Consider the following 27,750-nt stretch of genomic DNA (forward strand, 5'->3'; position numbering starts at 1 on the left):
AATAGTGATCTTGTATTTCTCTCATTTCTTCCACATTCCTTTGTAAGGAAGAGCTGCCCCTTCTTCCTCATGTATCTAGTTATCTGTACGTGTATGTTTTAACTAAAAACCATGGGTTTAAATGGATGTCATGATTCCTATCCAGCACTCTTCATTCTAGCCTTCACCCTTTCTTGTAACATCTTTCTCTGACAGTGAGAAATCAGCTCATTGTCTACAGTATATTCACTTATTTGTTTATTCCTCATGTACCTGTCCAGTAGTTAGCAGATTGTTAACCCATCCTACCCTTCTGAGAAACAGATTGACTTAACTCGAGTACAGTGTTTGTGTACAGTTCTTTGTGTCTTTAACATTACAGTATCCAGTCAGAATAGTGTTTTCCACAGTTACTTAGCTGAGTGTTTTTCTACCCATTCTCTTTGGTTGTGGTATTCATTTGTAGTAGATAGGTTTATCTGTTACTGTTTGTATTTCATTTTGGTTCCCACCACCTCATCCTTGTTTATTTTAATTATTTATTTGTTATTTTGGAGTATGTGAAACGTTACTGTAGTTCAGTGCCACAAAGAAATATCATTCTTTCCTCAGTCCTACCACCCTCTCTCTCCCTTCCACCCCATACCTACTTACTCTGTAAGTAATCAATTTCTTTAGTTTCTGGTTTATCATTTCTATATTTCTTTTGCACAAATGAACAGATACATGTATATATCATATTCCCTTCTTTCCTTCATGAAGGGTGGAATACTATTGATATTTGTGCACTTTGCTTTATTCTTTTAAAGGTCTGTCTTTGAAATTGCTCCATGTCGGTTCATAGAGATCTTCCGTTTTTCATAGCTGCATAGTACTCCACTCTGTGATGTGCTGTAATTTATTCATCCATTCTCCCAAGTTTGGTCATACAGGTTGTTCCCAGTATTGTAGTTAAAAACATTGCTACCATGAATACCTGGTACATATGTATAGTCACATTGTTGGAGGTTTATCTTCAGGACAGATTTCCTAGGAGTGGGATCTCTGGGTCAGAAGGTTAGGTACACATTCAGTTTTGTTAGGTATTGCCAGATTTACCTCCAGAAAGGCAGGATGAATTTGCATTTCCCCTGGAAATATTTGTGAGTGAATATAGCCTCACAGTCTTGCCCTTCGACTGCTTTGGCAGGTGAGAAATGGCGTCTTGGTGTTATTTTAATTTGCATTTCTCTAATTATGACTGAGTTTGAACTTTTTTTCAAATCTTAATATCCTTTTTGTGATGTATTTTTTCCCCATTTTTCTACTGAATTTTTTTCTGCAGTTTTGATTTCTTTATGTTTTAGGGATATTGGCTCTCATGGTTATCTTGCAGTTTTCTTAAGACTTTGTTTATGGTGTTTTGTGTTTGTGTTTCTTTTTTTGGTCAGGCAGACTTTTAAAATTTTTTACGTACTTTGTTTTATTTCCGTTAGACTTTGAGTTATGCTTAGAAAACCTTTCCCTGCACTAACATTAAAGAGGAATTCACCCAGGTTTTCTCTAGTACTCGTATGGTTGTGTTTTTTACATTTAGATTCCTAAATTCATTCGAAGTTTATTCTTGTGCATGGTGAGATATAGATCTAATATATGTTTTTTCCAAATGACAGCCCAGATGTTCTAGCCGCATTTATTAAAAAGTGCATCTTTACCTTAGTAATTTGAGATGTTACCTTTCTCCTACACTGATTTTTCCAGTGATTTGAAGGTCTGTTTATGAATTTTTCCATTTTATTCCACTGGTCTATTTGCTCGTGCCCCAGTATCACACTTTTAATTGTAGATGCCTTATAGTATGTCTTAATTAAGAGGCCATACTTGATAGGGCTAGTTCCTCCCTAGTAGTTTTTCTTTTGCAGTGTTTTTTTCAATTTTACCTGTTATTAAACTTAAAGGGAAACATGTTCTTATGTCTGGCTTCTTTTTTCAACACTGATCAGTGTTCATCCATATTGATTTGTGTAGTTAGAGTTTATTCATTACATGGCTCTGTAATTTTCCATTGAGTGAATGTTGCATTGTTTTCCCTTTTATCATTGGTGGACATCTAGATTGTTTCTGGTTTTTGGCTATTAAGAATAGTGCTTTTGTGAACATTCTTGTAAATATATTTACACATTTCTGTTGATTTGATCATAGAGTATGCTTATTTTACCCAGCTTACCAAAGCAGTGATACCATTTTACACTCCTACTAGTGGTGAATTTTTTTTTCTTTTTATAAATTTATTTATTTATTTATTTTTGGCTGTGTCGGATCTTCGTTGCTGCGTGTGGGCTTTCTCTAGTTGCGGCGAGCGGGGGCTACTCTTTGTTGTGGTGCACGGGCTTCTCATTGAGGTGGCTTCTCTTTGTTGCGGAGCACAGGCTCTAGGCGTGCAGGCTTCAGTAGTTGTGGCACGTGGGCTCAGTATTTGTGGCTCATGGGCTCTAGAGTGCAGGCTCAGTAGTTGTGGCGCACGGGCTTAGTTGCTCCGTGGCATGTAGGATCTTCCCGGACCAGGGCTCGAACCCATGTCCCCTACATTGGCAGGTGGATTCTTAACCACTGCGCCACCAGGGAAGTCCACTAGTGGTGCGTTTTGATTGGAGTGTTCATTATTATTTTCTTTTAGCTTATTGTATGGTTGTGTAGTAGCCTTTAATTGTGTTTTTAATTTGTATTACCCTGTTGATTAAGGAAGTTGAGCGCTTTCCCACGTCTTTACTGTCCTCTTGTTTGAAGTGCTTCCTCAAGCCCTCAGCCTCATCTTTTCTGTTAGGCGCTTTGTCTTTATTGATTTTCTGGCTATGAATACTAGATTCATTAGATAGATATTAGCAGGTTACTTTAAAAGCCCAGATTTACATGAAAATAAATGATACTGCTTCTTTGTTTGTATGGGAAAAGGCCTAAGTTTTAATAACCAAACAGCTTACAATCAGACTGGTATATTTACTTCTTACGGAACCTTGATCTATCGCAACTGCCTCCTTCATAGTGAAGTTTTCAGCCTCAAGGTGCCTGGTCTGGGAACCAGGAGGGAGCTGCCTGATGGAGTGTGCCCAAGTGAGGCTTAGCAGTTGAAACACAGCTTGTCACTTTACGTTAGACATTTTGTGGTTTGTTTAAAATAGTTCTAGGGTTGAGGTGAAGTAAGGAGGCTGATTTTAAAGAAATGTGGCCTGTCGAGTGTACAAATTTGCTGTTTTCCATTGAGTGCTTTGTTAGAGAAGTATCATGGTTTTTCATATATTTTATTATTTAGAAATTGAAAAGACTTCCTAAAACTTTTTAGTTTTTTTTTTTGAAAATCAGATAGTGATTTAGTGAGGAGGAGGAATAACCAAAGAAACTCCAAAACCAGACATGTTAACTACCCATTCAGGATCCTTTAATAGGTTAATTATATTCTTCATTTTAGCAGCTAAAGAAAGAATGGTCTTGATTTTGGTAAGAATCTGATGAATTTGCTCATATATGATAGTTCAGAATATGACTTAGATGTTCTACTGCCCAAAGCAAATGTGGTCAAGATGGCATTCTTTTGTACCTAGCAATTTTCAGCTCCTTATTAATCTTGTCATTACCATTCCTTTTTGTTTTTTTTTTGCTCTGTGAATATTTATTTTTAGTTTAACTGTAGTGATTTACAAGATCGTGTTCCAAGTGTACAGCTTCAGATTCTTTTCCATTATAGGTTATTATAAGCTATTCAATATAGTTCCCTGTACTATACAATAAATTCTTGTTGTTTATCTATTTTGTATATAGTGGTTTATATCTGTTAATCCCTGGATATATACCCAGGAGTGGGATTGCAGGGTCATATGGTAGCTCTATTTTTAGTTTTATAAAGAACCTCCATACTGTTTTCCATAGTGGCTGCACCAATTTTCATTCCCACCAACAACGTACAGGAGTTCCTTTTCTCCACTCCCTCTCCAGCATTTATTATTTGTAGACTTTTCTGATGATAGCCATTCCAACAGGTTCATGAGGTGATACCTCATTGTAGTTTCGATTTGCATTTCTCTAATAATTAGTGATGTTGAGCATCCTTTCGTGTGCCTCTTGGCCATCTGTATGTCCTCCTTGGAGAGAGATCTATTTAGGTCTTCTGCCCATTTTTTGATTGGGTTGTTTTTCTGATACTGAGGTTTATGAGCTGTCTGTGTATTTTAGAAATTAAGCCCTTATCGGTTACATGATTTGCAAATACTTTCTCTTAGTCTGTAAGTTGTCTTTTTGTTTTGTTTATGGAAAAACTTTTATATTTTGAGTTAATGTTAGAGAAAGGTTGCAAAAATATTAGAGTTCTATCTTTCATTCCACTCCCCTTAACGTTTTACATAACTGTAACTGTAGAACAGTTATCAAGGATAAGAAATGAACAGTGATCCAATAACTAAATTACCCACCACATTTGAATTTTGCTAGTTCTTCCTTTTTCTTTTCCAGGATTCCAATTTGCGTTTAGTTACTTCTTTTTGGTGTCTGACTCTGTAACAGATCCTCAGTTTTCCCTCTGTCTCTTATGACTATTTGAAGAGGATTGGTTATTTTTTAGAATGCCCTTCAACTTGGTTTGTCTGATGTTTTTTCATCATTGGAATGAGGTCGTGCATTTTTGGCAAGAATACTATAAAAACCATGTTGTTCATCATGTCAAGGGGTTCATGATATTGATCTGTCTTATTATTGGTAATGTTTACCTTGGTTAAGATGGTATTTCTCCACTGTAAAGTTACTGTGTTTCTGTAATTTATAAATATTTTGGAGGAGGTAGTTTGGGGCTGTGCTTAATTTAACTGGTAGTCCTCAAACATTCACCCACTAGTTTTATCATCTGTGGGTGGATCTTTATCTGCAACAGTTTCTGGAGTTTGGCTGATGGTAATTCTGTTTTCCCTTTTCCTTTCACATTTAATTGAAATTCCACTCTAATGAAGAGCTGTCCCTTTCCCATTTATTTATTTGATTACATCAGTATGGACTCATGGGTTATTATTCTGTGGGTTAAAGTCTAATGTTATCATTATTTTGTTACTCACATTATTCCAGCTTTGGCCTTTAGAAGCTCTTTCAAGCTGGTTCCTGTGTTCTCTTGACAAACCCCCATAATTTTTTGAGCGGTGCCTTCATTTCTAGTGCCACATGATATTCCAGGTTCCTGCTGCATTTTCCCTGACCCAGCCCTGCAACCAACCCCTTCTCTGAGAAATTCTGGTTTGTTTTATCAAAGACTAGTATTTAGAAATTAAGATCTCCATGCTAGCTGTGCTCATTGCAGTTTTTCTTGCTTCTAGGCTCTCAGCAGACAGAGCTAGGAATTCTGTAGGCATATGCGTATCTACAAAACTCTTATTTCTGTATCTATCTGCATGTATATTGAAAACCATGGGTTTATACTGATACCTCAGATTCCAATCTCACATCATAGAGTTCAGTTTAGCCTCCCGCCTTTTCTTATTTATAGTTTTTTTCTCCAGCAATAGAAACCCAGCTCTCATTATCTATTATTTCTTCACTTCTAGTATACACGCAAAACAGTTTAAATTTTTTACCCATTTCTCCCCTCACCCCTGGAGAAAGACTTTTGGATATGTGGAGGATAATATATCATGGAACAATACTGCTACACAAAAAGATACACTCAGAAATATCACTTCCTCCTCTATGCTACCCCATTTCCTTTCCCCTTTTTACCTGGAAAAAATTTGAAAGGTCTTTTATCCAATTTCAGCCATTAGAAAATGTCAACCTAAAAAGTTTTATTTTTGATAACTGGAAAGCACTGAGTTTTTGAGGGTATCTGTAACTGTCCCTGATGAGAATTTCTCAAGGTTTAATGGTAACTTATTTAAGCTGATATTCTTTTGTAACGGGGAAGAGCTAAAGCTAAATAGGACTCCACCTTGGATCTGTTTCTTGGACTTTAACCTTTGCTTTTTGTTGCCTTTGTTATTATAATTGTTATTATAATCACACATAATGGCCTGCCTCAGGGAACCCTGCCCACCTGTCCATGGCTGCAAGAAAAAAGAAACTAACACATCCCCTCACTGGGGCTGGTCATTCCAGGAGATGTTTCGCAAGACTGATGGCCCTTTTACTTTACATCCTCACTGCGTCTCCCTCTCTGATTCTATAAAAGAAACTGGCATCCAGACCCTGATAAGATGGTTTTTCAGAGACACTAGTCTGCCATCTTCTCGGTCTGCTGGCTTTCCAAATAAAATCGTATTCCTTTGCCTCAACACCTTGTCTCCGATTCATTGGCCTGTCATGTGGCGAGCAGAGCAAGCTTGGACTTGGTAACACTTTCGCTTTGATCTTAGGACATTGGCAAATATAGCAATTTATCTGTGAACTTACTTAAGCAAATCTCTAGCTGTGATCAACCAAAAAAATTCTAGGCCCACCTATGTCTTTCTTCCGGCTCCTAATATTTTCTAATCCTATCCATCTCATCGTCTGTCTCCTAAATAGTCAGCCAAGGAGTGAACACACAATAAAGTATTTGAAAATTTAACTGGTGTTGAGAATAGTGGGATGTCAGATGCTCGATTTACTTACTTTCTGTTGAGGCTGTCATCCCACAATTGCTGCAGTGTTACTTTGATCATTATTTTTAGTTCTTATGCTTAGTGAGTTCTTATCCTGTTTGTGAGATTTGTTGAATTCCCTGAGTGTCTCCAAGACCACTCTTCATTTGACTTCAGATTTATCTTTTTTATTCTCTCTTGGACAGGACATCTCCATTTTGAGAGTTTACTTGACAGCCCTTCAGATCAATCCAAATGTATATTTTCCCCACCTTCTGGCACATACACTAGTCTCTTTCTTTGCACTTTATTTGCATAGCAGTGATCACATCTGAAATTAAATGCTTAACTGAAAGGTCAAAGAGGGGCAGGGGTCATTTGTTTTATTCACTAAAACTTAGGTTGTACTTCTTAAGTTCCTGGCTCAACCTTATCTCAGTAGGTAATCTTGCTTTCTATTTTGGATGGAAAGCAAAAAAACAAAAACAAAAAACAAAACACTTTGGAGGGCAGGAGAATTCAGAAACAATTCAGCATAACAGCTTTGCATACAGAAGAAAAACTCAGAGCCACCAGTGTTACCTCTCTCTTTGCTACTTAATTTTCCTAGTGGGGGACCACAAGTCATCAGGAAAGAGTGCTCAGTGTGCTTTATTTAAGAGATAGCACTGAATAAACTATTTAAAGTATATATTTGATATGTAAGGGTCCAACAATTTAAAAAACATGAAAATTTTATTCTTTTATGTTATCTTCCATTTTTATATTTTGTTTTGGTGTATTCTCTGGACAATAAATGACACTTTTGTATTAGTTCCTCACTGGCTGTTCCTTTTCAGATTCCTTAGGTTCTTCCTTTTTTCCCCTCAGAATATTTGTGGTGCACAGGGTCATCTTAGTCCTTTGGTAATTGGATCTTTTCACTTGGATTCAATACTACTTTGTTGATTACTCCTAGATCCTTATCTGTGCCAGATCACCTATATCCACCTGCCTACTGCCTATATCTCTGCTCCAGTATTTCCACAGGCACCTTAAATTAAAGGTGACTAAAACTGAATTTGTAATCTCTTTTTCTGCTGGCTTTTTCACGCAGCTGCTCAATTCAGAAACCTGTAACAGCCATCTTTAGCTCCTCCCCCCTCTTTACTTGCACTTTCTAACTGGTCTCCCTGCCTCAACTCCCTCTTCCACATCACAGCCATCAGAATGAGTCCTGACTATGGAATATGACAGCCTGAAGTTCTGTAGTGTCTTCCCATTGAGTTTACAGTCCTTAGCGTTGCATTTGTTACAAGGCCTGTTGGGATGTACTTCTGCAGCTTCTCTTTTTACCCTTTCCCTATTCCACAAATGGTACTGTTCAGCCACATCAAAGCCAGATTTATGTGCAGCATCAACAACCTTGCTGATACCCTGTTTCTTCTCTGGAAACATCTTTCCCCACTTTCTTTCCTGGTCATCCTTCAAGCTTGAACTCAGATGTTTCTTTCTCGGGGACTTAGTCTCCCATCTTCTCAGCAAGCAGCGTCCTCTCCATCCCCCGTGGCACCTCGTATACACATTTATCTAGTGTTGTAAGCCTCTCCTTGAGTCCTTAAGGAGGAAGAAGGACCTATTTTTGACCTCTACGGCACTTAGCATAAATGTCTGGATTGAATAAATGAATGGATTGTTTTTAAAATTACAGCCATAAGGATGGTAAATTTTAACTGGCTATATACCAAGTTAATATTAAGGAGTTAAGATTTTCCTTCATTTGGAGAACACTGGCTTTATTTATTCCGTCTTGGATTTGGTCTTCTCCCAGTTATAGGTTCATCCCTTCTTGTCCGTTCTTGTGTTCTCCTGTCTTTTCCCCACTTGATCTGTAATCAGCCCTAAAGGACAGTGAAACTGCCTAGAATTAGGATCCTAAGTTTTGGCAGGAAGCCCTTCAGAGTTGGTGATCTGAGTAGTGTCTTTGCCAGCTGGAGCTTAGAACAAAGAAACCAAACAAACTCTTGGCACTCTCTGAAATGCAGCTTTTTGCTTCTTCAGAAATTGTGATTCTGGTCAGTTGACACTGACTTAGAAGTGTATGTAGAACTCAGAGTCCAGTGGCCACGATTGCAGTTTTTCTGGATGCCTACAGTGCTTCACTAATTATTGAATTTGCAGCCTGTTTGGAACTGAAATTACAGTCTAATAGAATTTTGGAGGTGGACAGGACTTTTTACTTGAGATAATGTCATACCATTCCCTAAATGAGGAACACTAAGGTTACTTACCTAGTTAATTGCAGATTTGGGCTGTGATCTTGATGTTTCTGGCTTAGTTCATTTTCTGTTTAACAGCATCTTTCATAGTTATAGGGAATGATAGTGCTGTAATCATTCTTAGAGGAGTGACACTTTTTAACTTGCGGTCTCCCCACAAGCCTAAATGTTTTGGGAATGAGACTATTCATTTACCAGAAAATCCTTCTGCCAGTTATGCATTCTGCTTTTTTTTTCCAGTAAGAAAAATGACAAGTAAGCAATTTTACAATAAGGATGATGTTTCAAAAACTATTTGAATAAGTAGTAGATGAACGTAATAGAGCATTACAAAAGGGCTCACAATGAAAATGTAAGATTCCCTACCTCCCTGCCCCAATTTCTCTTTCTCCACCCCAGAGGCCACTTGTTTTTTTAGCTATTCTTTCAAAGGAAATCCCCTTCCTCCTTTTTCTAAAGTATCAAAATTTTAGCGTTAAAATCTAAAGTATCAAGATTTCTAAAGTATCATATTTAGTAGTACTAAAAGTTTTTTATATCCGTTTTAGCCTTCAGTTTCTGAGTGATTTAATAAGAATCTCCTCTCACCACCTCCCAACATTTTATGTTCACTTTCAAACATAGCAAAGTTGAAAGAATTACAGTGGGTACTTGAATCCCGTCAACTGAGATTCTACCATTATATTTTACTGTATTTGTATTCTCAGTTCCTTCAGAACTCCTCATAAAGTCTGCCTAGTTATATAAACAACCATGGATAGAATTTTGCTGCTTTTGCCACTGAAGGAAACCAAAGGCCTGAGGGTGGAGAGAGATGGAAGGGTCCATGGTTTAAACTAGGAACAATTTTTTCTCTGTGTGTGTGTTTTAAGCGACTAGGATCAGCAAGGCATAACAACTTACTTATATTATGGATTCAGTTGCTTTAGTGCGCAGGTCAAGAGCCTAACTGACCACCCTTTTTGATGTTTCGTTCTCTCGGCTTCTTTCTTGCACATTGGTCTCCCTTCTGATAAATCAAGCTAATAAGGCTGTGTTTGGCTTTAACAGAGAAGGGAGCTATTGTATTACCCATTTTGGGGAAGCCATTGAGTTGGTTGAGTTGTGTACTTTTCTGAAGAAACATTAATTTTGATTGGAATGCTGAGAACAATTGTTTTAGTATTTTTATTTTTCCCCTTATATAGACAAAATCGTCTAAGTTTCTCTTATTGTACTCCTAGAAGCTTGTACGTTAAGACCTTATTCTATAAATCCCTTACTAACAAGATACTTTTTATAATTAACAATAAAACATAAAATAATCTTAAATATTACTTGATTTTTCCTAAAAGAAAAGTTAAAAATAGATATTTGAAGTTTCAAGTGGGATTTGATGAATGTGGCTTAAAATATTTTGGCAGTTTTTTCTGACTGGGAATGGAGAAAGGAAAGCAAAAAAAAAAAACCTAATGAAAAAAATATTACTCATAATCCCTTCACTTTGAGGATGATCAGTGTTAACATTTTGTATATCCTTTTAGCTTTTCTTTTCATATTCATGTTTAAACAAAGGATAACAATATATACAAGCCGTTTCATAATCTGCTTTTCCTCCCTTCACATTAAATGAATTTCCTCATTTGATTCATATTCTTTTACTAAATGGTAAATTGTGTGGCCATTAAAACCATATGGAGGATGATAAATTTTCATTCCAAAGAATATGTTATGGAGGTCCTCTCTGGTTATCAGATCACTTTCAGTTTGCACTGATAGGAAAGGAATTAAAAGGGTAGTGAAGCAGTGCTGCTGGTTTAAGAAGTAGATCAAAGCAAGACAAGCTTAAAGCCATGCAAGCAGTTCTCATTTTTAATAAGTCAGCTAAGATTGGACAAACTGGCAATTGCAGATATTTTTATCTTGTATATTTTAGTAGGACTCTTGATATTTAGCAGAATTACTCATATCATCACTGTGTCACATTGATGGAGGTATTTTTTAAAATACATAAATGCTGGTCAATTTTTTAAAAAACAAAACAGCTTTGTTTCCAGCAGAGGTCTCATTAAGAGGAGGTTTTGCTGCACTTGACTGAAAGATTGAAACAAAACGCTGGTTGACAGTTCTTATCTATGGGAGTGAACAGAGGGATCCTTTCTCTCCCTCTCTTATTCATCTGGCAGGAAAGTTAATCTAGTTGCTTTGTATTTAGCGAAGCAGGCTTTCTTTATAGGGATTCCTCTTCTAAAGTGGCATTAATGTTCGATTAAAGTTGCTGTGGGAAAGGAGAAATGGGCCCAGGGCCCCTTGGTGGACATGTTCTCATGATGGTAGTGACAGCAGTGCACTAGAAAACAAACTTTACTTGTGGAATAGACATTGATAAGGCTGGGTGACAAGTGGTGTCCTGGAAGCATCGTGCTCAGCATTCTCCCTTCTACCGCACCTTGTGATACCTCTGAAAAAGCCTTTAAACAAATTGTAGATATATATGTTCAGGAACCCCAATTAAAGAAAATGGTAACATTAAAAGAGATTGAATTACTTTAAGCCTCCAAGAGCAGTTAACCCAATTTATAAGAAATTTACTTTGAAATCTTTAGTGTCTATCTCTTAGATAGTGATTTATTTCTCTCTTTAGTAAAAAGTTCTTGACAGGAGAAGAACCTGAACTACACTGACATTTGAGCACCTCTGTTGGAGCTTGCATCACTTTTATTTTAAGGCAGTTCTTTGGGGCAGGGAGTTTGGAATTGTTTATTTGTTTTTCTTTTTTGTTTCTTTTGTGTGTGGCATGGGCATGTGTGCATGATATGTATATTAGAAAAGACTTTTTTTTTTTCTTCAGGGTTATAAACAAAGCTTGAAGATAATTCTGTAGTAAAACTGAAACTAGGTGGAGCAGTAATGTTTTAACTGATACTGAAGCAGCCATTGACCAAACCTATCAAATGGTCTTATCTGTTTTCCTGTGATACGTGTATTTATAATTACTGAGTTCAGAGGTATTTGACGTTCCCTTCCTTTGCACAACGTTAAGGAATACTTTTAAATGTTTTATGTGTTGTTCGTTAGATATTTAAAAATACTATTCCAACTTCTGTTCATTTCTATCTGATGTTAAGTATAAAGTTGCAGAATTAGCTTGAACACTGATTTCAGCTGGCATGAAATGAATATAGAGTGGCATCTGTCCAAATTAAGTTAAAAACAAAGGAAGTTCCTTGTGTAATTTCCTGTCTCTTACAACAAAAACAAAAGCAAGCAAAAAACATTCTGTAATTATTAAGCCCTTTTCAGAGTTTCTAATATTGAAAGTATGAATTTTGGTATTTTACTGTGCTAAATTGTTTGCTAGATGTTCTCATTCACTTTATTAGACATTTCCTTAAAAGATAATTATTTGTTTTTCTTTTCCTTTATCAGAACACAGCAATGGAGGAAACAGCTATATGGGAACAACACACGGTGACACTTCACAGGGTGAGTTCTGTTGGAGTAAATAATCTGTGTGTAGGTCAGGATACTGGCAGCTTTTGAAAACAATAGAGGAAAGCCAGATGTCAGGAAGCCAGAAGAAAGGGGAAGAACTTTTCGATATTCCTTTGTTTAAAAGTAGAGTTGCAATAAATTCTTTATTAAGGTCAAAAGTGAACATGATTACTTTTTCATATATCCTTTTGGTTGTTATTTGTATATTGCTGTTTTTTAATCATGACTTAAGAAATTAAGTGGTTATATTTAAAAATTTGATCAGATAAAAGACACCATATTTTCGTGTAAATTGTAAACTGATTCAGCTCTTCTGAGTATATATGTATGTATTGTAGGCTTGGGGTTTAAAATTGATCAGGGTCATGTGAGTAATAAAATCTTAAAAGATACTCCTTGATTTGAAACATGCAGAGCCAAGCTCTTGCTTAAGCAATTGCAGATGGGCAGAGAGCAGATCGTAGTGAGCTGGGTAAGAGTAAGAGCTTTGTGGGACTTCCCTGGCGATCCAGTGGTTAAGACTCCACGCTTCCAATGCAGGGGGAGTGGGTTTGACCCCTAGTTGGGAAACTAAGATCCCGCATGCCACACGGCACTAGAAATAGATGGAAAATTCTGGAATAAGAATTAAATAAATAATAGTTTAAAAAAAAAAAAAGAGTAAGAGCTTTGTCTGAAATGAGACTGCCCTGAATTTGAATCCTACTGCTGCCTGCTTCCCTTTAGAAATGAGCAAGTGACCAAACCCGCTAATAAAGCATTGGTTTTCCGTGTTGAAAATGGGGCTTATGCCACCTCATGCTTGACATAAAGTAGTGCCTCCCATAAATCTCTCCTTTCCTCCCTTTGAAGAGAGCTGACTCTCCTGATTACCCTTCTCCTTAGAGAATGTACAGAAAGAGATTAGAGAATATTTAAGTATTTTACACTTACTACTTCTACCAGCTATATCCATTACTAGGAAAATGGAAAGGGGGAAAATCATGTTCCTGAACCACCCTGCCCCTGATTATCTCGTGAATCTTTGAATCTACACATGATAGACAGTGGGTAAATTATTAAAAAACAGTGATTTCAGATAAGACTTTTTTGTGTCTCCCTAAATGGTGAAAGAAATCATTAAATAATACTAACCTTAACTTTTAATTTATAAAGCTAAGGTATGGCCTGAATTTGTTTGAAATGTGCTGATAGCATATTTAAATCAGATTAAACATATACCATCATACCTTATAAATGTTTAATTGGCTGGTTTTTATAGAATAATATGGTATTTTATCACATTACATTTATTTTCTTAATGCCTTTATTATTTTTATTGATATAATTTACACACAGTAAGATTCATCCTTAGTGTACAGTTCTGAGTTTGACAAACGCATTTAGTCATGTAAGTCATATAACTACCACTACAGACAATATAGAACAATTCCATCACCCTGAAATTTTCCCTTGTGCCATTTGTAGTCAACCCCGTCCGCTTACCCTGAGCACTTAGTAACCACTGATGTGTTTTCTGTTCCTGTATGTCTGCTTTTTCTCTCATGTAGGTGAACTCATACAATACATAGCCTTTTGAGACTGGTTTCTTACACTTAGCCTAATGCACTTGAGATTTCTCCGTGATGTACTTATATCAGTAGTTCTTATTGCTGAGTAGTATTCCATTGTATGAATGTAGAATAATTTGCTTATTGATTCTCCAGTCTTGATACCCTGGGGTGGTTTCCAGTTTTTGGTGATTGTGAATAAATCTCTAGTGTACAGGTTTTTGAATGAACGTAGCTTTTCATTTCTCTTGGGTAAATTCCTAGGAATGGAATTGTGGTTTTTAGTTTGTAGTTCTCTAAAGACTAATGATTTTGAATATCTGTTTATGTGCTTATTTGTCATCCATTATCTTCTTTGGTAAAATGTGTTCAAATCTTTTGCCCATTTTTAATTAGGCTTTTTGTTTTCTTATATTGACCTTAAACAAATAGACTGCAAGTTATTTCTCCAGCAAAAATGGGTTTACTTGGGATCAACAGAGAATTGCAATTCAGGGTCTGCAGCCACTGCAAGACACAGTGCAAGACCCCAGCAAAAATAGAACTCTTTTATAGAGGGGAAAAGGAAGTTGGGAGGGCTGTAGTAAACAGAGTCCATTGGAGGAATTGAGAGTCCAGAGTGTAGTGGTTTTTCATTGGCTGAATTGTGACAGTCTGTCATTGGTTGAGTTCTTGGCAGGCAAGAAGAGGAAGTCTTTCTTCTTGCTGGGCTCTGCTAACAGCACAGTGCATGAGTGCTCCCCCTTCTGGCCTCCCAACTCTATTTTAATTGAGGTTTCTGTTTATTAATTTTTATACTTACTGTTTTTTTAAACTATGGTAAAATACACATAACAAAAATTTGCCATCTGTCCAGTTCCTTTGTCCATTTTTAAATTGGGTTTTATTTGTTGAATTGTAGGAGTTTTTATATATTCTGGTCATTAACCCCTTATCAGATATATGACTCATAAATGTTTTTTTTCCCATTCCATGGATTACGTTTGTACTCTGTTAATTGTCCCTTGGTGCACAGCAGTTGTTACTGAGTTTTGAAAGTTTTGAATATCTCCTGGATACAAGTTCTTTAATAGGTATTGTTTTGCAAATATTTTTCCCAGTCTGTGGCTTGCCTTTTTCCTTCTCTTAACAGTGTCTTTTGCAGAGTATAAGTTTTAAATTTTGATAAAGTCCAATTTGTTAGTTTTTGCTTTTATTGATTTTGCTTTTGGTTTTGTGTCTGAGAAGTCTGCCAAACCTAAGGTCCCAAATATCTTTCCTGTTGTTTTCTTCTGGAAGGTTTTGTTTTGTTTTTTGTTTTTGTTTTAATTAAATTTTGTATGAAGATTTTTTTTTAGGGGATTTTTTTTTAATACGGATGTCCAATTTTTTGAACAACCATTTATGAAAAGGTTGTCCTTTCTTCATTTAATTGCTTTCTCCCTTTGTCAAAAATCAGTGACCATACATGTGTCGGTCTTTCCCTAGTCTCTTTTATTGATCGGTGTGTCTATCCTTTGCCAGTTACTTCTGCCTTGATTATTGTAGCTTTATATTAAGTTGGAAATCAGGTAGTGTGAATCCTCCAAACTTACTATTATTATTTTTAATTATTTTGACTAGTTCCTTTGTCTCTGCATATAAACTTTAGAATAAGTTTGTCAAATTAAAAAAATCTGCCAGGATTTTTCATTGGGATTGCATTGAATCTACAGATTAATTTGGGGAGAATTAACGGTATTGAGTATTCCAAACTATGAATGTGATGTATCTCTTCATTACGGTTTTGTAGTTTTTGGCATACAGATTCTACACACGTTTTGTTAGATTTCTAGTCAAGCATATTTTTTATGTTTCCTCATGCTATTGTAAATGGTATTTTTTAAAATTTCAGTTTTTGATTGTCTATTAATATGTAGAAATACAATTGATTTTTGTTTTTTTAAAAATAGTGAACTTGTAACTTTTCTAGAGTTCTAGGAACTTCTTCGGTAGATTCTTTGGCATTTTTCTATGCAGTCATCTCATCTGTGAAGAGAGGCAGTTTTATGTCTTCATTTTTCATCTACAGCTGCTCATTTCTTTTTTTTGCCTTATTGTACTTGCTAGGACTTCCAGGATGTTGTTGAATAGGGACAGTAATAAGCAGGCGTCCTTGCCTTATTCCAAATTTTAAATGAAAGCATTCTTTCACTATTATGTATGATGTTAGCAGTAAGGTTTTTGTAGATGCCCTTTATGAGGTTAAGGAAGTTCCCATGTATTTCTGTTTTGCTATTTACTAGGTTGAGGAAGTTCCCTTTTATACTTAACTTTGCTAAGAGGCTTTTTTTTTTTTTTTTTTTTTTAAATCATGAATAGATGTTGGATTTTGCCAGTGCTTTTTTGGTAAGTATTGATTGAGGTTATCATACGAGTTTTCTTTTTAGTCTGTTGGCATGGTCAGTTTCTTGCTTTTCTGGATGTTGAAGAGCTTTTCATTCCCAAGATAAATTCTACCTAGTTGTGATGTATTATTCATTTTATATATTGCCAGATTGATTTGCTAATGTTTTATGAAGATATTTGTTTCTGTGTTCATGAGGAATATTGGTTAGTACTTTTTCCTTGTGTTTTTATTGGTTTTGGAGTAAGGAAAGCTACCAGCCTCAAAACAAGCAGTTGGGAAGTATTCTTCCCTATTGTGTTCTGTGGTAGAGTTTGTGTACAACTGAAGATATTTCTCCCTTAAGTGTTTGGTAGAATTCACCAGTGTAGCCATCTGGTTCTGGAGTTTTCTTTGTGAGAAAGGTTTTTTTTTTTTTTTTTTTTTTTAATTTATTTATTGTATTTATTTATTTTTGGCTGCATTGGGTCTTCGCTGCTGTGCGCGGGCTCTCTCTAGTTGCGGCGAGCGGGGGCCACTCTTTGTTGTGGTGCGCAGGCTTCTCATTGCGGTGGCCTCTCCCGTTGCAGAGCACGGGCTCTAGGCGCGCGGGCCTCAGTAGTCGTGGCATGCAGGCTCAGTAGTTGTGGCTCACGGGCTCTAGAGCGCAGGCTCAGCAGCCGTGGCGCACAGGCTTAGTTGCTCCGCGGCATGTGGGATCTTCCCAGACCAGGGCTCGAACCCTTGTCCCCTGCATTGGCAGGCAGATTCTTAACCACTGCGCCACCAGGGAAGCCCGAGAAAGGTTTTAACTATAAATTTATTTTCTTTAATTTTATATAGGACTATTCAGGTTATGTATTTCTTCTTTGTTAGCTTTTGGAGATTTTTTGGGTAACTTTGGTAGTTTGTATCTTTCAAAGTATTAGTTCCTTTTATCTAAACTGTCAAATTTATAGACATAAAATTGTTCATGACATTCTCTTATTTTAATATTTTAGGATCTGTAATGGTGGCCCATTTTCATTTATGATATTGGTAATTTGTGTCTTCTCTTATTTCTTGGTCAGCCTGGCTAGAGGTTTAACAATTTTATTAACCTTTTCAAAATACCAGCTTTTCTTTTCATTGATATTTTTTATTTTCTGCTTTGTATTTCACTGATTTCTGCTCTTACTTTAATGTTTCTTCTGCTTACATTGGGTTTAAGTTGCTTTTCTTTTTATGATTTCTTAAGGTAGAAGCTAGATCATTTGAGACCATAGGTGTAATTTGACCGTATCACGTTACATTTGTTTTTTCCTAATACCTTTTTAGTTTTTAAGTAAGGAAAATAAAATAAGACACTTAAATTAGCTAAAGTACGTTTCTCCTTTCTCCTGTTTTGCCTGGTTTTGTCAGTTGTGGGGAAATGTTAGGTTATTTACTACAGATCTGTATCTCATTAACTTAGGCAAAGTAGGAAAAGATTCTGAATGTTGAGAAAACAGAATCTGATTTTTTGAATTTGTTGAAAGTGTCACACCAACTCATCATGGTAGTTGTAATACTCAGGCAAGTCTGGAACTCCTGTCTAGGAAGAAGGTCAGTGTAAACTCCATTCTGTAGCTGGGCTCTTCTTGTGCTTCAGTTTTCTTTTGCCTTGAAGGAGGGGGGTACTAGCCCAGAAAAATGTCGTCAAAAGATACATGGAGATAAGATGAGTATATAGTTCATAATTCTTTGGTTTTCAAACATGTTAACTATTGTGCTGGGAACACAGAGCTGTGTTGCCTCTGGGCCTCATCAGAGAGGGACTATGACAGAATGGAAGTCCTCAACAACCATCCCTCCAGGAATCGTTTTTGAAGATTTTTAGAAATAGACCTGTCATTGTAAGCCCAGAAACTTATGCCAAAGCACAATTCAGTTAACTTCATTTTCTGAGGCTGCAGAACTATACTTTCAGATATCTTTCCTTTGGTATTCTGAGTTGTTACAGAATAAAATTTAGACTATCTAGAGCACTGTCAGCAAGCTTTTGCTGTAAAGAACCAGATAATAAATAAATACTTTAGGCCTTGCAGGCCATAAATCTCTGTCACAACTTCTCAACTCTGTAGCTGTATTGCAAAAGCAGCTGTAGAGAGTAGGTTAACAAATGGGTGTGGCTATGTTCCAGTAAAACTTTATTTACAACAATGGGCAGCTAGCTGGATTTAGCCTGCAGGCCATAGTTTGCTGACCACTGATCTAGAGTCGTAGCTCTCAAGGTTTATTGTAAAGAGGAATCAACTGGATCATGCCCAACTACCAGAGATTCTGATTCATTTGGTCTGGGATGAGACCCGTAATATGTATGTTTAAAAATGCATGTTTGAAATGGAGGGCCATGTCCTCTGGCATCACATTTTTAAGTAACGCTGACAAAGGAATGAGAGAAAGTTATTCTTCTTGAGGTGAGCCAAGTGAGCTTTTGGAATAGTAGTAAGTGACCGAGATAATTTGAGACTATATGCTTTTGGCAGTAACCTGGAGTTACAGATATTGTGTCTTGCCAGATAAGGGCTTGGTGTACTTAGTTATGCCCACTAAAACTTATTTTCACAGGAGGCCAATCTATTCAACAAAGTCACTCTTAGGAGATCAAGTAGCAGCATTGTCTAGTAGCAATATAATACAAACCACAATGTAGTTAAAATTTTCCTAGTCTTCACACTGAAAAATGTAAAATATGGGTGAATTTTGTAATAGATCTCATTTAACTCAGTATATCCAAAATGTTGTCATTTTCAACATGTAATTAATATTTAAAAATTGGTATACTGTACTTTGCTTTTTTTTTCCATACTGAGTCTTAGAAAACCAATGCACATGTTGTAATTTCAGCACCTTTCAGGTAAGACTAGCCACATTTTAAGTGCTCAGTAGTTGTGTGTATAATGGTTATAGTATTGGCAAGTGCAGGTCTGTAGCTTGAAACGGTAGTTGCATCCAGAGGGTCTTGTGTTCCACCCCTCCCACCCATGACATACCCACAACATTCTTTAGTTTCAGATGTTCTTCCTTAGAAAATGCACATATTTTTATAATTCTTTGAGAAATGAATAAATACTCAGGAATGAGTTGGTCATCTCTACTTTATTTTCTGAAAAAAAGAAAGATGAAAGATTAAGTGAATATTTCTATATTAAAGAATTAAAGGGTTGAGAGAAGTTAAGAGAGGCTTGGCCAAGATGGCAGAGTAGGAAGACCCTGAGCTCACCTCTTTTCACGGGCACGCCAAAATTAACAACTGTTTACAGAGCAATTATTGATGAGCAAGACTGGAGGCATAAAGGTCTACAGCTAAAGATAATAAGAAGGAACCACAGTGAGATGGGTAGGACGGGTGGAGTCATGGTCAAGACCCATACCCCCAGGTAGGCGACCCACAAATGGGAGGATAATTACAGTTACGGAGGTTCTTCCCAAGGAGTGAGGGGTCTGAGCCCCACATCAGGCTCCCCAGCCCAGGGGTCCTGCACCAGGAAGACGTGTCCCCAGAATTTGGCTTTGAAGGCCAGCAGGGCTCACTTTCTGAAGACCCAGAGGACTATGAGAAATAGACACTCCACTCTTAAAGGGTGCACATAAAATTTCACACTCTCTGGGACCCAAGGCAGAAGCAGTAATTTGAAAGGAACCTGTATCAGACCCATCTTCTGATCTTGGAGAGCCTCCTGGAGAGGCAGGAGACAACTGGAGTGCACCCGAGGAACATAGACATTGGCAGCAGACATTTGGGGAGCTCATTCTACCACGTGGACACTGGTGCTGGCAAGAGTCATCGTGGAACCCTCCCTCTAGCTCATCAGCACCAGGACCCATAGGGCCCTGCAGCCAGACACCCTAGGACCTGGCTGCACCCACTTGTGAGTTGGCACTAGCCCTGGGGCCAGCGTCACACACCCATGGGCATGCACCAGTCCCAGCACCCCCTGGGCCTCAGCCCCATTCACCAGTGGTTCCACACCAGCTCTGGGACTCCTGGGCCCTGCAGCCAGAGACCCCAGGACCTGCCTCTGCCCACCAGTTGGCCGATACTAGCCCTAGAACCTGGCTTCACTCACTGGTGGGTGGGCATCAGCCCCGGGATCCCCTGGGGCCCCCATCCCCACCCACCAACTGTGTGACACCAGCCCCAGGACTCCTTGGGCCCCTCAGAATGGCTATCATCAAAAAGTCTACAAATAACAAGTGTTGGTGAGGATGTGGAGAAATGGGAACCCTAGTACACTGGTGAGAATGTAAATTAGGGCAGGCACTATGGAAAACAGTATGGAGGTTCCTCAAAAAACTAAAAATAGAACTGCCATATGATCAAGCAGTTCTACTTCTGGGTATATATTCGAAGAAAACAAAAACACTAATTCGTAAAGATACATGCACCCCAGTGTTCATAGCAGCATTATTTACAATAACCAAGATATGAAAGCAACCTAAGTGTTCATCAACAGATGAATGGATAAAGAAGATGTGGTACATATATATGTAATGGAATATTACTCAGCCATATAGAAGAATAAAATAAGGTCATTTTCAGCAACATGGGTGGACCTAGAGGGTATTATGCTTATTAGACAGAAAAAGACAATGTATGTTATCATGGATATGCAGAATCTAAAAAAATAAACTAGTGAATATAACAAAAAAGAAACAGACTCACAGATATAGAGAACAAACTAGTAGTTACCAGTGGGGAGAGGGAAGGGGGGAGGTTCAGGATAGGGGAAGGGGATTAAGAGATACAAACTACTATTTATAAAATAAATAAGCTACAGGGATATATTATATAGGACAGGGGAATATAGCCAATATTTTATAGTAACTATAAAAGGAGTATAATCTATAAAAACTTGTATCACTATGTTGTATACCTGAAACTAATATTATATTATAAATCAACTATACTTCAGTAAAAAAGTTTTTTTAAACAATATGTTGTACACCTAAAACTAAAAAAAAAAAAAAAAATCAAATGGTGAAAGTATGTTGAAAGCAAGGAATCTAGTTAAGAGATCATCTAAGGGCAAGCAGCTAAGTGTTTCAAATAGGGAGGGGATTGAATAGGAAGTAAACTTGGAACAAGGGTGCCAAGACAATGCAGTGAGGGAAAGAGTAGTCTTAACCGATGGTACTGGGACAACTGATCAACATCATGGAAAGTAATGAATTTTGACTCCTACTTCACACCAAGAACAAAAATTAACCTAAGATGGATCATAGACCTAAATGTAAGTGCTAAAACTGTAAAACTCTTAGAAGAAAACACAGGAATAAATCTTTATGACCTTGGGTTAGGCAGTGGTTTCTTAGATATAATCTTGAAAATAAAAGCAACAGAAGAGAAAACAGGTAAAATTGGACCACATCAAAATTTAAAACTTTTGTGTTTCAAAGGAAACCAAGAAACTGTCAACAAGAAAGTGAAAGGATAACCCACAGAATGAGAAAGTATTTGCAAGTTACATATCTGATAAGGGACTTGTATCCAGAATATAGAAATTCAGTAGTAAAAAGACAAGTAATTCAGTTTTTAAAATGGACTGAAGATTTGAAAAACATTTCTCCAAAGAAGATACAGAACTATTTATGAAAAGATGCTCAACAGTACTGACCATCAGGGAAATATATGTCAAAAATGACAATGAGATAACCCTGTCACACCCTCTAGAATGGCTGTAATCACAAAAGCAGGCAATAGTAAGTGTTGATGAGGATGTGGATGTTGGCTGGTGGAGCCAACTGTGGTAAACTAAGTAAGGTATTCCTCAAAAGGTAAACATATGTAGAATTACCACATGGCCCAGCAATTCCACTCCTAGGCATATACCCAAGAGAAGTGGAGACAAATACCGACATAATAACTAATTAAACATGGTTGTTCATAGCAGCACGACTCATGATAGCCTGAAAGTGTAAAGAACCCACATGCCCATTAACTGATGAATGATGAATAAGCAAAATGTGGTATATCCATATAATGGAATATTGTTCAACAGTGAAAAGAAATGAAGTACCGATACATGCTGTGACATGGATGAACCTTGAAAACGTTACCCTAACTCGAAGAAGCCAGTCACGAAGGACCATTATTGTATAATTCCATTTATATGAAATGGTCAGAACAGGTGAATAGACAGAAAGATTAGTGGTTTTTAGGATGGGGGAATTCAGGGATGATGGCTAAAGGGTAGGGAATTTCATTTTAGGGTGATGAAAATTTTATGCAATTGATTGTGATGATGGTTGCACAACTCCGAACATACAAAAAACATAGAATTGTACATTTTGAAGAGTGAATTTACGGTAGGTGATTTACATGTCAGTAAAGCTATTCTAAGAAAAGGGGCCAGGGAGGGGGAATCCTAGGTATCTCTTGAGTAGCTCCAGGCTAGTGTATGGTGGGTAGAAGGTAAGCATTTACACTGAGGTAAGCATGTAAGCTAAGCTAGGCTTGTTTTATCTGGTTGAAGGCCATTGTGTACATTTATAGAGTGTATTATGAATGTTTCAAATCCTTTATTTTATTAATTCTCTGTGAAATAGGTGTTAATAACCACATGGAATAAACTGAGTCTCAGAAAGGTCTAGTGAAATGTCCCAAAGAGGTACATCTTGAACACAGGTCTCTGGACTCATCATATAATGCTCTTTTCACTTACATGTAAAATTTAATTTTAAATATTAGAAATACTTATGGAATATAATATCTGAAATTCAGAACTCATAATTCTACCACATAAACTACATATATATGTAATAAAATTAATAAAAAGTAGTAACCTTGGTAAGGAAGGAGCCAAAATTTTGGCTTTTTATTTGTTTTTTTTCTTTTTTTTTTTTAAGTTTAGAACGTTGGTGGTGAGGTCAGTTTTGTGGAGAAAATGACAGTTTGGGCAATTGGAGGTGTCCTTTAAGAAGCTGGAAATAGGAAAGTGGAATAAGAATTAGAAATGAAAGCTATAATTTTGGAAACAGAGCCACAAGAGCGAGTAACCAATGGGCTGATAAAGGGCTCAGAGGTAAAAAAGAACCAGTCTAACAGTCGTAGACATTTAAACAACATTTTGAGAACTACCAAGGAACAGTGGAAAAACTGTAGGGGTCTTGTGACTTCTGAACTAGTTTGGGCTTACCACTTACTGATTTTGAACAGGCCTTTCAGATCTCTTGGGACCTCATAGAATTAAAGTGTTACCAGAGTTGATAAAATCCTAATCTCTCTAAGTCCACAGAGAAGTCCTACATAAGGTCTAGTTGGCAGGTAGTGGAGTGACACATAGGATTCCAGGCCTTCTGAATTCATTTGTAGAAAGGAAGTTGAACAAATGATTGCCGAGGAACCATTTGAAAAATTGGATCCATCCATTTAAAAAAATTTTGATCCCCGTGTTCACTGTGAAAACACATGACTAGAACAATTTTCATAGAATGTTGAGGGTAGATTGGAAGAAGAAGGGGAGAGGAGTCAAACTACAAAAACTATAGGAGTAAAACTGTATAAGGTGAGAAAAGTTAGAATTAAGTTAGTTGGTTGTAGAAATTTGGCATGAAAAACAGGAGAAAAAAAAGAAGGCAGCGGGGAGAATCTTTAAGTAGAGAATTGGGCATATTTGAAGGAAACAGAAGAATCTTTGGAGGAGAGGTTATTCATATTATGCAGTTATATTTCTGCAAGTGAATCAACAGTCAACCTTCAGGAATTTTTTCCCCTTTTTAAAAAATCTTTTAAGGAATCAAGAAATACTATAACAGATAAGTGGGCAAACCTTTTCTGTAAAAGGTCAGATAGTAAATATTTTCAGCTTCGTTGGCCATATGTTCCCTGTTGCAAGTACTCAGTGCAAAAGCAGTTACAATGAAATGTAAAGGAATGCGCATGGCTAGTGTCCAGTGAAACTGGGCAAATAACTGAACAGATTCCAGGCCTCTTGTTTATCATAAACTCAGTTTCACTACCAGGCAAAGGTAGATATACATATTATTGTTGCTTATGGCTGCCTGTGATGTCGAAAGGACAAAATATGAAAATAAAATTCTTCGATGCATTTAATTCCATCCAAAAGCTATAATCGTGTGTGTGTGCACATATCAATGAGATCATATTATACTGCTTTAAACCACTTCTCCCATCACCATAATAAAAACCATTATCTTGGACATTTTCTCGTGTAAACATATAAAAATCAACTATATTTTGACACACCTAAAATTTTTTTATGGTAAAGATATATGAGAAAAATGGATTATTTTCCATTTCGTTTGAAAATCCCTCTGAAAAGCACCATGTTAGTCTTTTGTAAATCCAGTACAGAGCATATGATTGCCTCAGAATAATAATAATTCTACTACTGTCAATTTTGATTACTGGAAACAGTGTTAAAAATTTTTTACAAATGCTCACCCTATTCCTCTCTCCATTTAAAGAAATGGTTTTACTCTATGTAGACCATATAGCTATTATATAATTTAACCTTTCTCCCTTTAATCCGCATTTAATCCTGTAAGTAGGTGTATATTTAATGCTTATCACCAGTCCTTTCCATGTGCCTCTTGTCATTTTGATTGTCAGAAAGTTATTTTCTATTAGGAAAGGATCATGAAAAACAATATTGCCTGTGTTTTTCTTATATGTTTATTAGCTTTTCTGTGCCCTTTTATACTTGAAGATTAGCTTTACTGGATATAAAATCCATGGCTCATTGTTTCCGTTGAGTATCTTAACTATGTTATTTTTGGCATAATGTGTTGCTACCCAAGTGTGATGATAATCTAATTTATATTTCTTTTTAAATTATAGCTCTTTTTGCCTAGATGCCAAAGAATCTTCTTAAAATCTAGTCATTTTATTTGAATATATTTTGGCATTTCCTCTGAATAGATATTCTCAGGTATCTACAGTGATTTGTGTCCTTTGAGTATACAGTTTCAATTACATATATAAATATATGGAAGGATATATAAAATACATGTATCAGGAAAGTTCTTTATTTAATTTTAGTTTTATGGGTTTTTTTTCTCCTATTTCAGCTTAGTCTTTAGGTATTCCTATTATTCGTATGTTGTATCTCTTTTGCCTGTCTTCATTATTTGTAATTTTCTCTCAAATCCTTTTTAAAAAATCTCCTGAATCATTTCTTTTTCTGTTTTATAAAAGATTTCTCCTTTTTACTTTTCTGTTTCTTTCAGGATATTATGTTTATTTGTGTTCCTATCTAAAATGGCTTTTTAAAATTTCTAATTAACTCTTGAATTCTGTCAGCCTCATTTCTGAATTCTTAAAATTCTTTTTTTTTATTTTCTGAGTTTTTGAATTTTATTTTATTTTTTATACAGAAGGTTCTTATTAGTTATGTGTTTTATACATATTAGTGTATACATGTCAATCCCAATCTCCCAATTCTTCCCACCACCACTCCCACCACTTTCCCCCCTTGGTGTCCATATGTTTGTTCTCTACATCTGTCTCTCTATTTCTGCCCTGCAAACCAGTTTATCTGTACCATTTTTTTAGGTTCCACATATATGCGTTAATATACGATATTTGTTTTTCTCTTTCTGACTTACTTCACTCTGTATGACAGTCTCTAGATCCATCCATGTCTCTACAAATGACCCAATTTCATTCCTTTTTATGGCTGAGTAATATTCCATTGTATATATGTACCACATCTTCTTTATCCATTTGTCTGTTAATGGGCATTTAGGTTGTTTCCATGACCTGGCTATTGTAAATAGTGCTGCAGTGAACATTGGGGTGCATGTGTCTTTTTGAATTATGGTTTTCTCTGGGTATATGCCCAGTAGTGGGATGGCTGGGTCATATGGTAATTAAATTTTTGGTTTTTTAAGGAACGTCCATACTGTTCTCCGTAGTGGCTGTATCAATTTACATTCCCACCAACAGTGCAAGAGGGTTCCCTTTTCTCCACACCCTCTCCAGCATTTGTTGTTTGTAGATTTTCTGATGATGCCCATTCTAACTGGTGTGGGGTGATACCTCATTGTAGTTTGGATTTGCATTTCTTAATAATAGTGATGTTGAGCAGCTTTTCATGTGCTTCTTGGCCATCTGTATGTCTTCTTTGGAGAAATGTCTATTTAGGTCTTCTCCCCATTTCTTGATTGGGTTGTTTGTTTTTTTAATATTGAGCTGCATGAGCTGTTTATATATTTTGGAGATTAATCCTTTGTCCATTGATTTGTTTGCAAATATTTTCTCCCATTCTGAAGGTTGTCTTTTCATCTTGTTTGTAGTTTCCCTTGCTTTGCTAAAGCTTTGAAGTTTCATTAGGTCCCATTTGTTTATTTTTGGTTTTATTTCCGTTACTCTAGGAGGTGGATCAAAAAAGATCTTGCTGTGATTTATGTCAAAGAGTGTTCTTCCTATGTTTTCCTCTAAGAGTTTTACAGTGTCCAGTCTTACATTTAGTTTATTTTTGTATATGGTGTTAAGGAGTGTTCTAATTTCATTCTTTTACATGTAGCTGTCCAGTTTTCCCAGCACCACTTATTGAAGAGACTGTCTTTTCTCCATTGTATATCCTTGCCTCCTTTGTCATAGATTAGTTGACCATAGGTGCATGGGTTTATCTCTGGGCTTTCTATCCTGTTCCACTGATCTATATTTCTGTTTTTTTGCCAGTACCATGTTGTCTTGATTACTGTAGCTTTGCAGTATAGTCTGAAGTCAGGGAGTCTGATACCTCCAGCTCCATTTTTTTCCCTCAAGACTTCTTTGGCTATTCGGGGTCTTTGTGTCTCCATGCAGATTTTAAGATTTTTTGTTCTAGTTCTGTAAAGAATGCCACTGGTAATTTGATAGGGATTGCATTGAATTTGTAGATTGCTTTGGGTAGTATAGTCATTTTCACAATATTGATTCTTCCAATCCAAGAACAAGGTATATCTCTCCATTTGTTTGTGTCATCTTTAATTTCTTTCATCAGTGTGTTAACAGTTTTCTGAGTACAGGTCTTTTACCTCCTTAGGTAGGTTTATTCCTAGGTATTTTATTCTTTTTGTTGCAATGGTGAATGGGATTGTTTCCTTAATTTCTCTTTCTGATCTTTTGTTGTTAGTGTATAGGAATGCAAGAGATTTCTGTGCATTAATTTTGTATCCTGCAACTTTACCAAATTCATTGATTAGCTCTAGTAGTTTTCTGGTGGCATCTTTAGGATTCTCTATGTATAGTATCATGTCATCTGCAAACAGTGACAGTTTTACTTCTTCTTTTCCAATTTGTATTGCTTTTATTTCTTTTTCTTCTCTGATTACCATGGCTAGGACTTCCAAAACTATATTGAATAATAGTGGTGAGAGTGGACATCCTTGTCTTGTTCCTGATCTTAGAGGAAATGATTTCAGTTTTTCATCATTGAGCATGATGTTTGCTGTGAGTTTGTCGTATATGGCCTTTATCATGTTGAGGTAGGTTCCCTCTATACCCACTTTCTGGAGAATTTTTATCATAAATGGGTGTTGAATTTTGTCAAAAGCTTTTTCTGCATCTATTGAGATGATCATATGGTTTTTATTCTTCAATTTGT

General features: G+C 36.5%; 1 protein-coding gene across 7 annotated transcripts in view; it reads left to right on the top strand.

The window, feature by feature from the left end:
- Window positions 1–27,750, top strand: part of TJP1 (tight junction protein 1) — a 115,443-nt gene that overhangs the window by 12,925 nt on the left and 74,768 nt on the right. For all 7 annotated transcript variants that reach the window (XM_057542964.1, XM_057542965.1, XM_057542966.1 and 4 more), the window contains exon 2: window positions 12,215–12,271. In XM_057542964.1, the coding sequence (XP_057398947.1) occupies window positions 12,215–12,271 (57 nt within the window). The remainder of the gene's footprint in view (window positions 1–12,214; window positions 12,272–27,750) is intronic.

The sequence above is a fragment of the Balaenoptera acutorostrata genome, chromosome 3 (genome assembly GCF_949987535.1).
Source record: "Balaenoptera acutorostrata chromosome 3, mBalAcu1.1, whole genome shotgun sequence".
Classification (NCBI taxonomy): Eukaryota; Metazoa; Chordata; class Mammalia; order Artiodactyla; family Balaenopteridae; genus Balaenoptera; species Balaenoptera acutorostrata.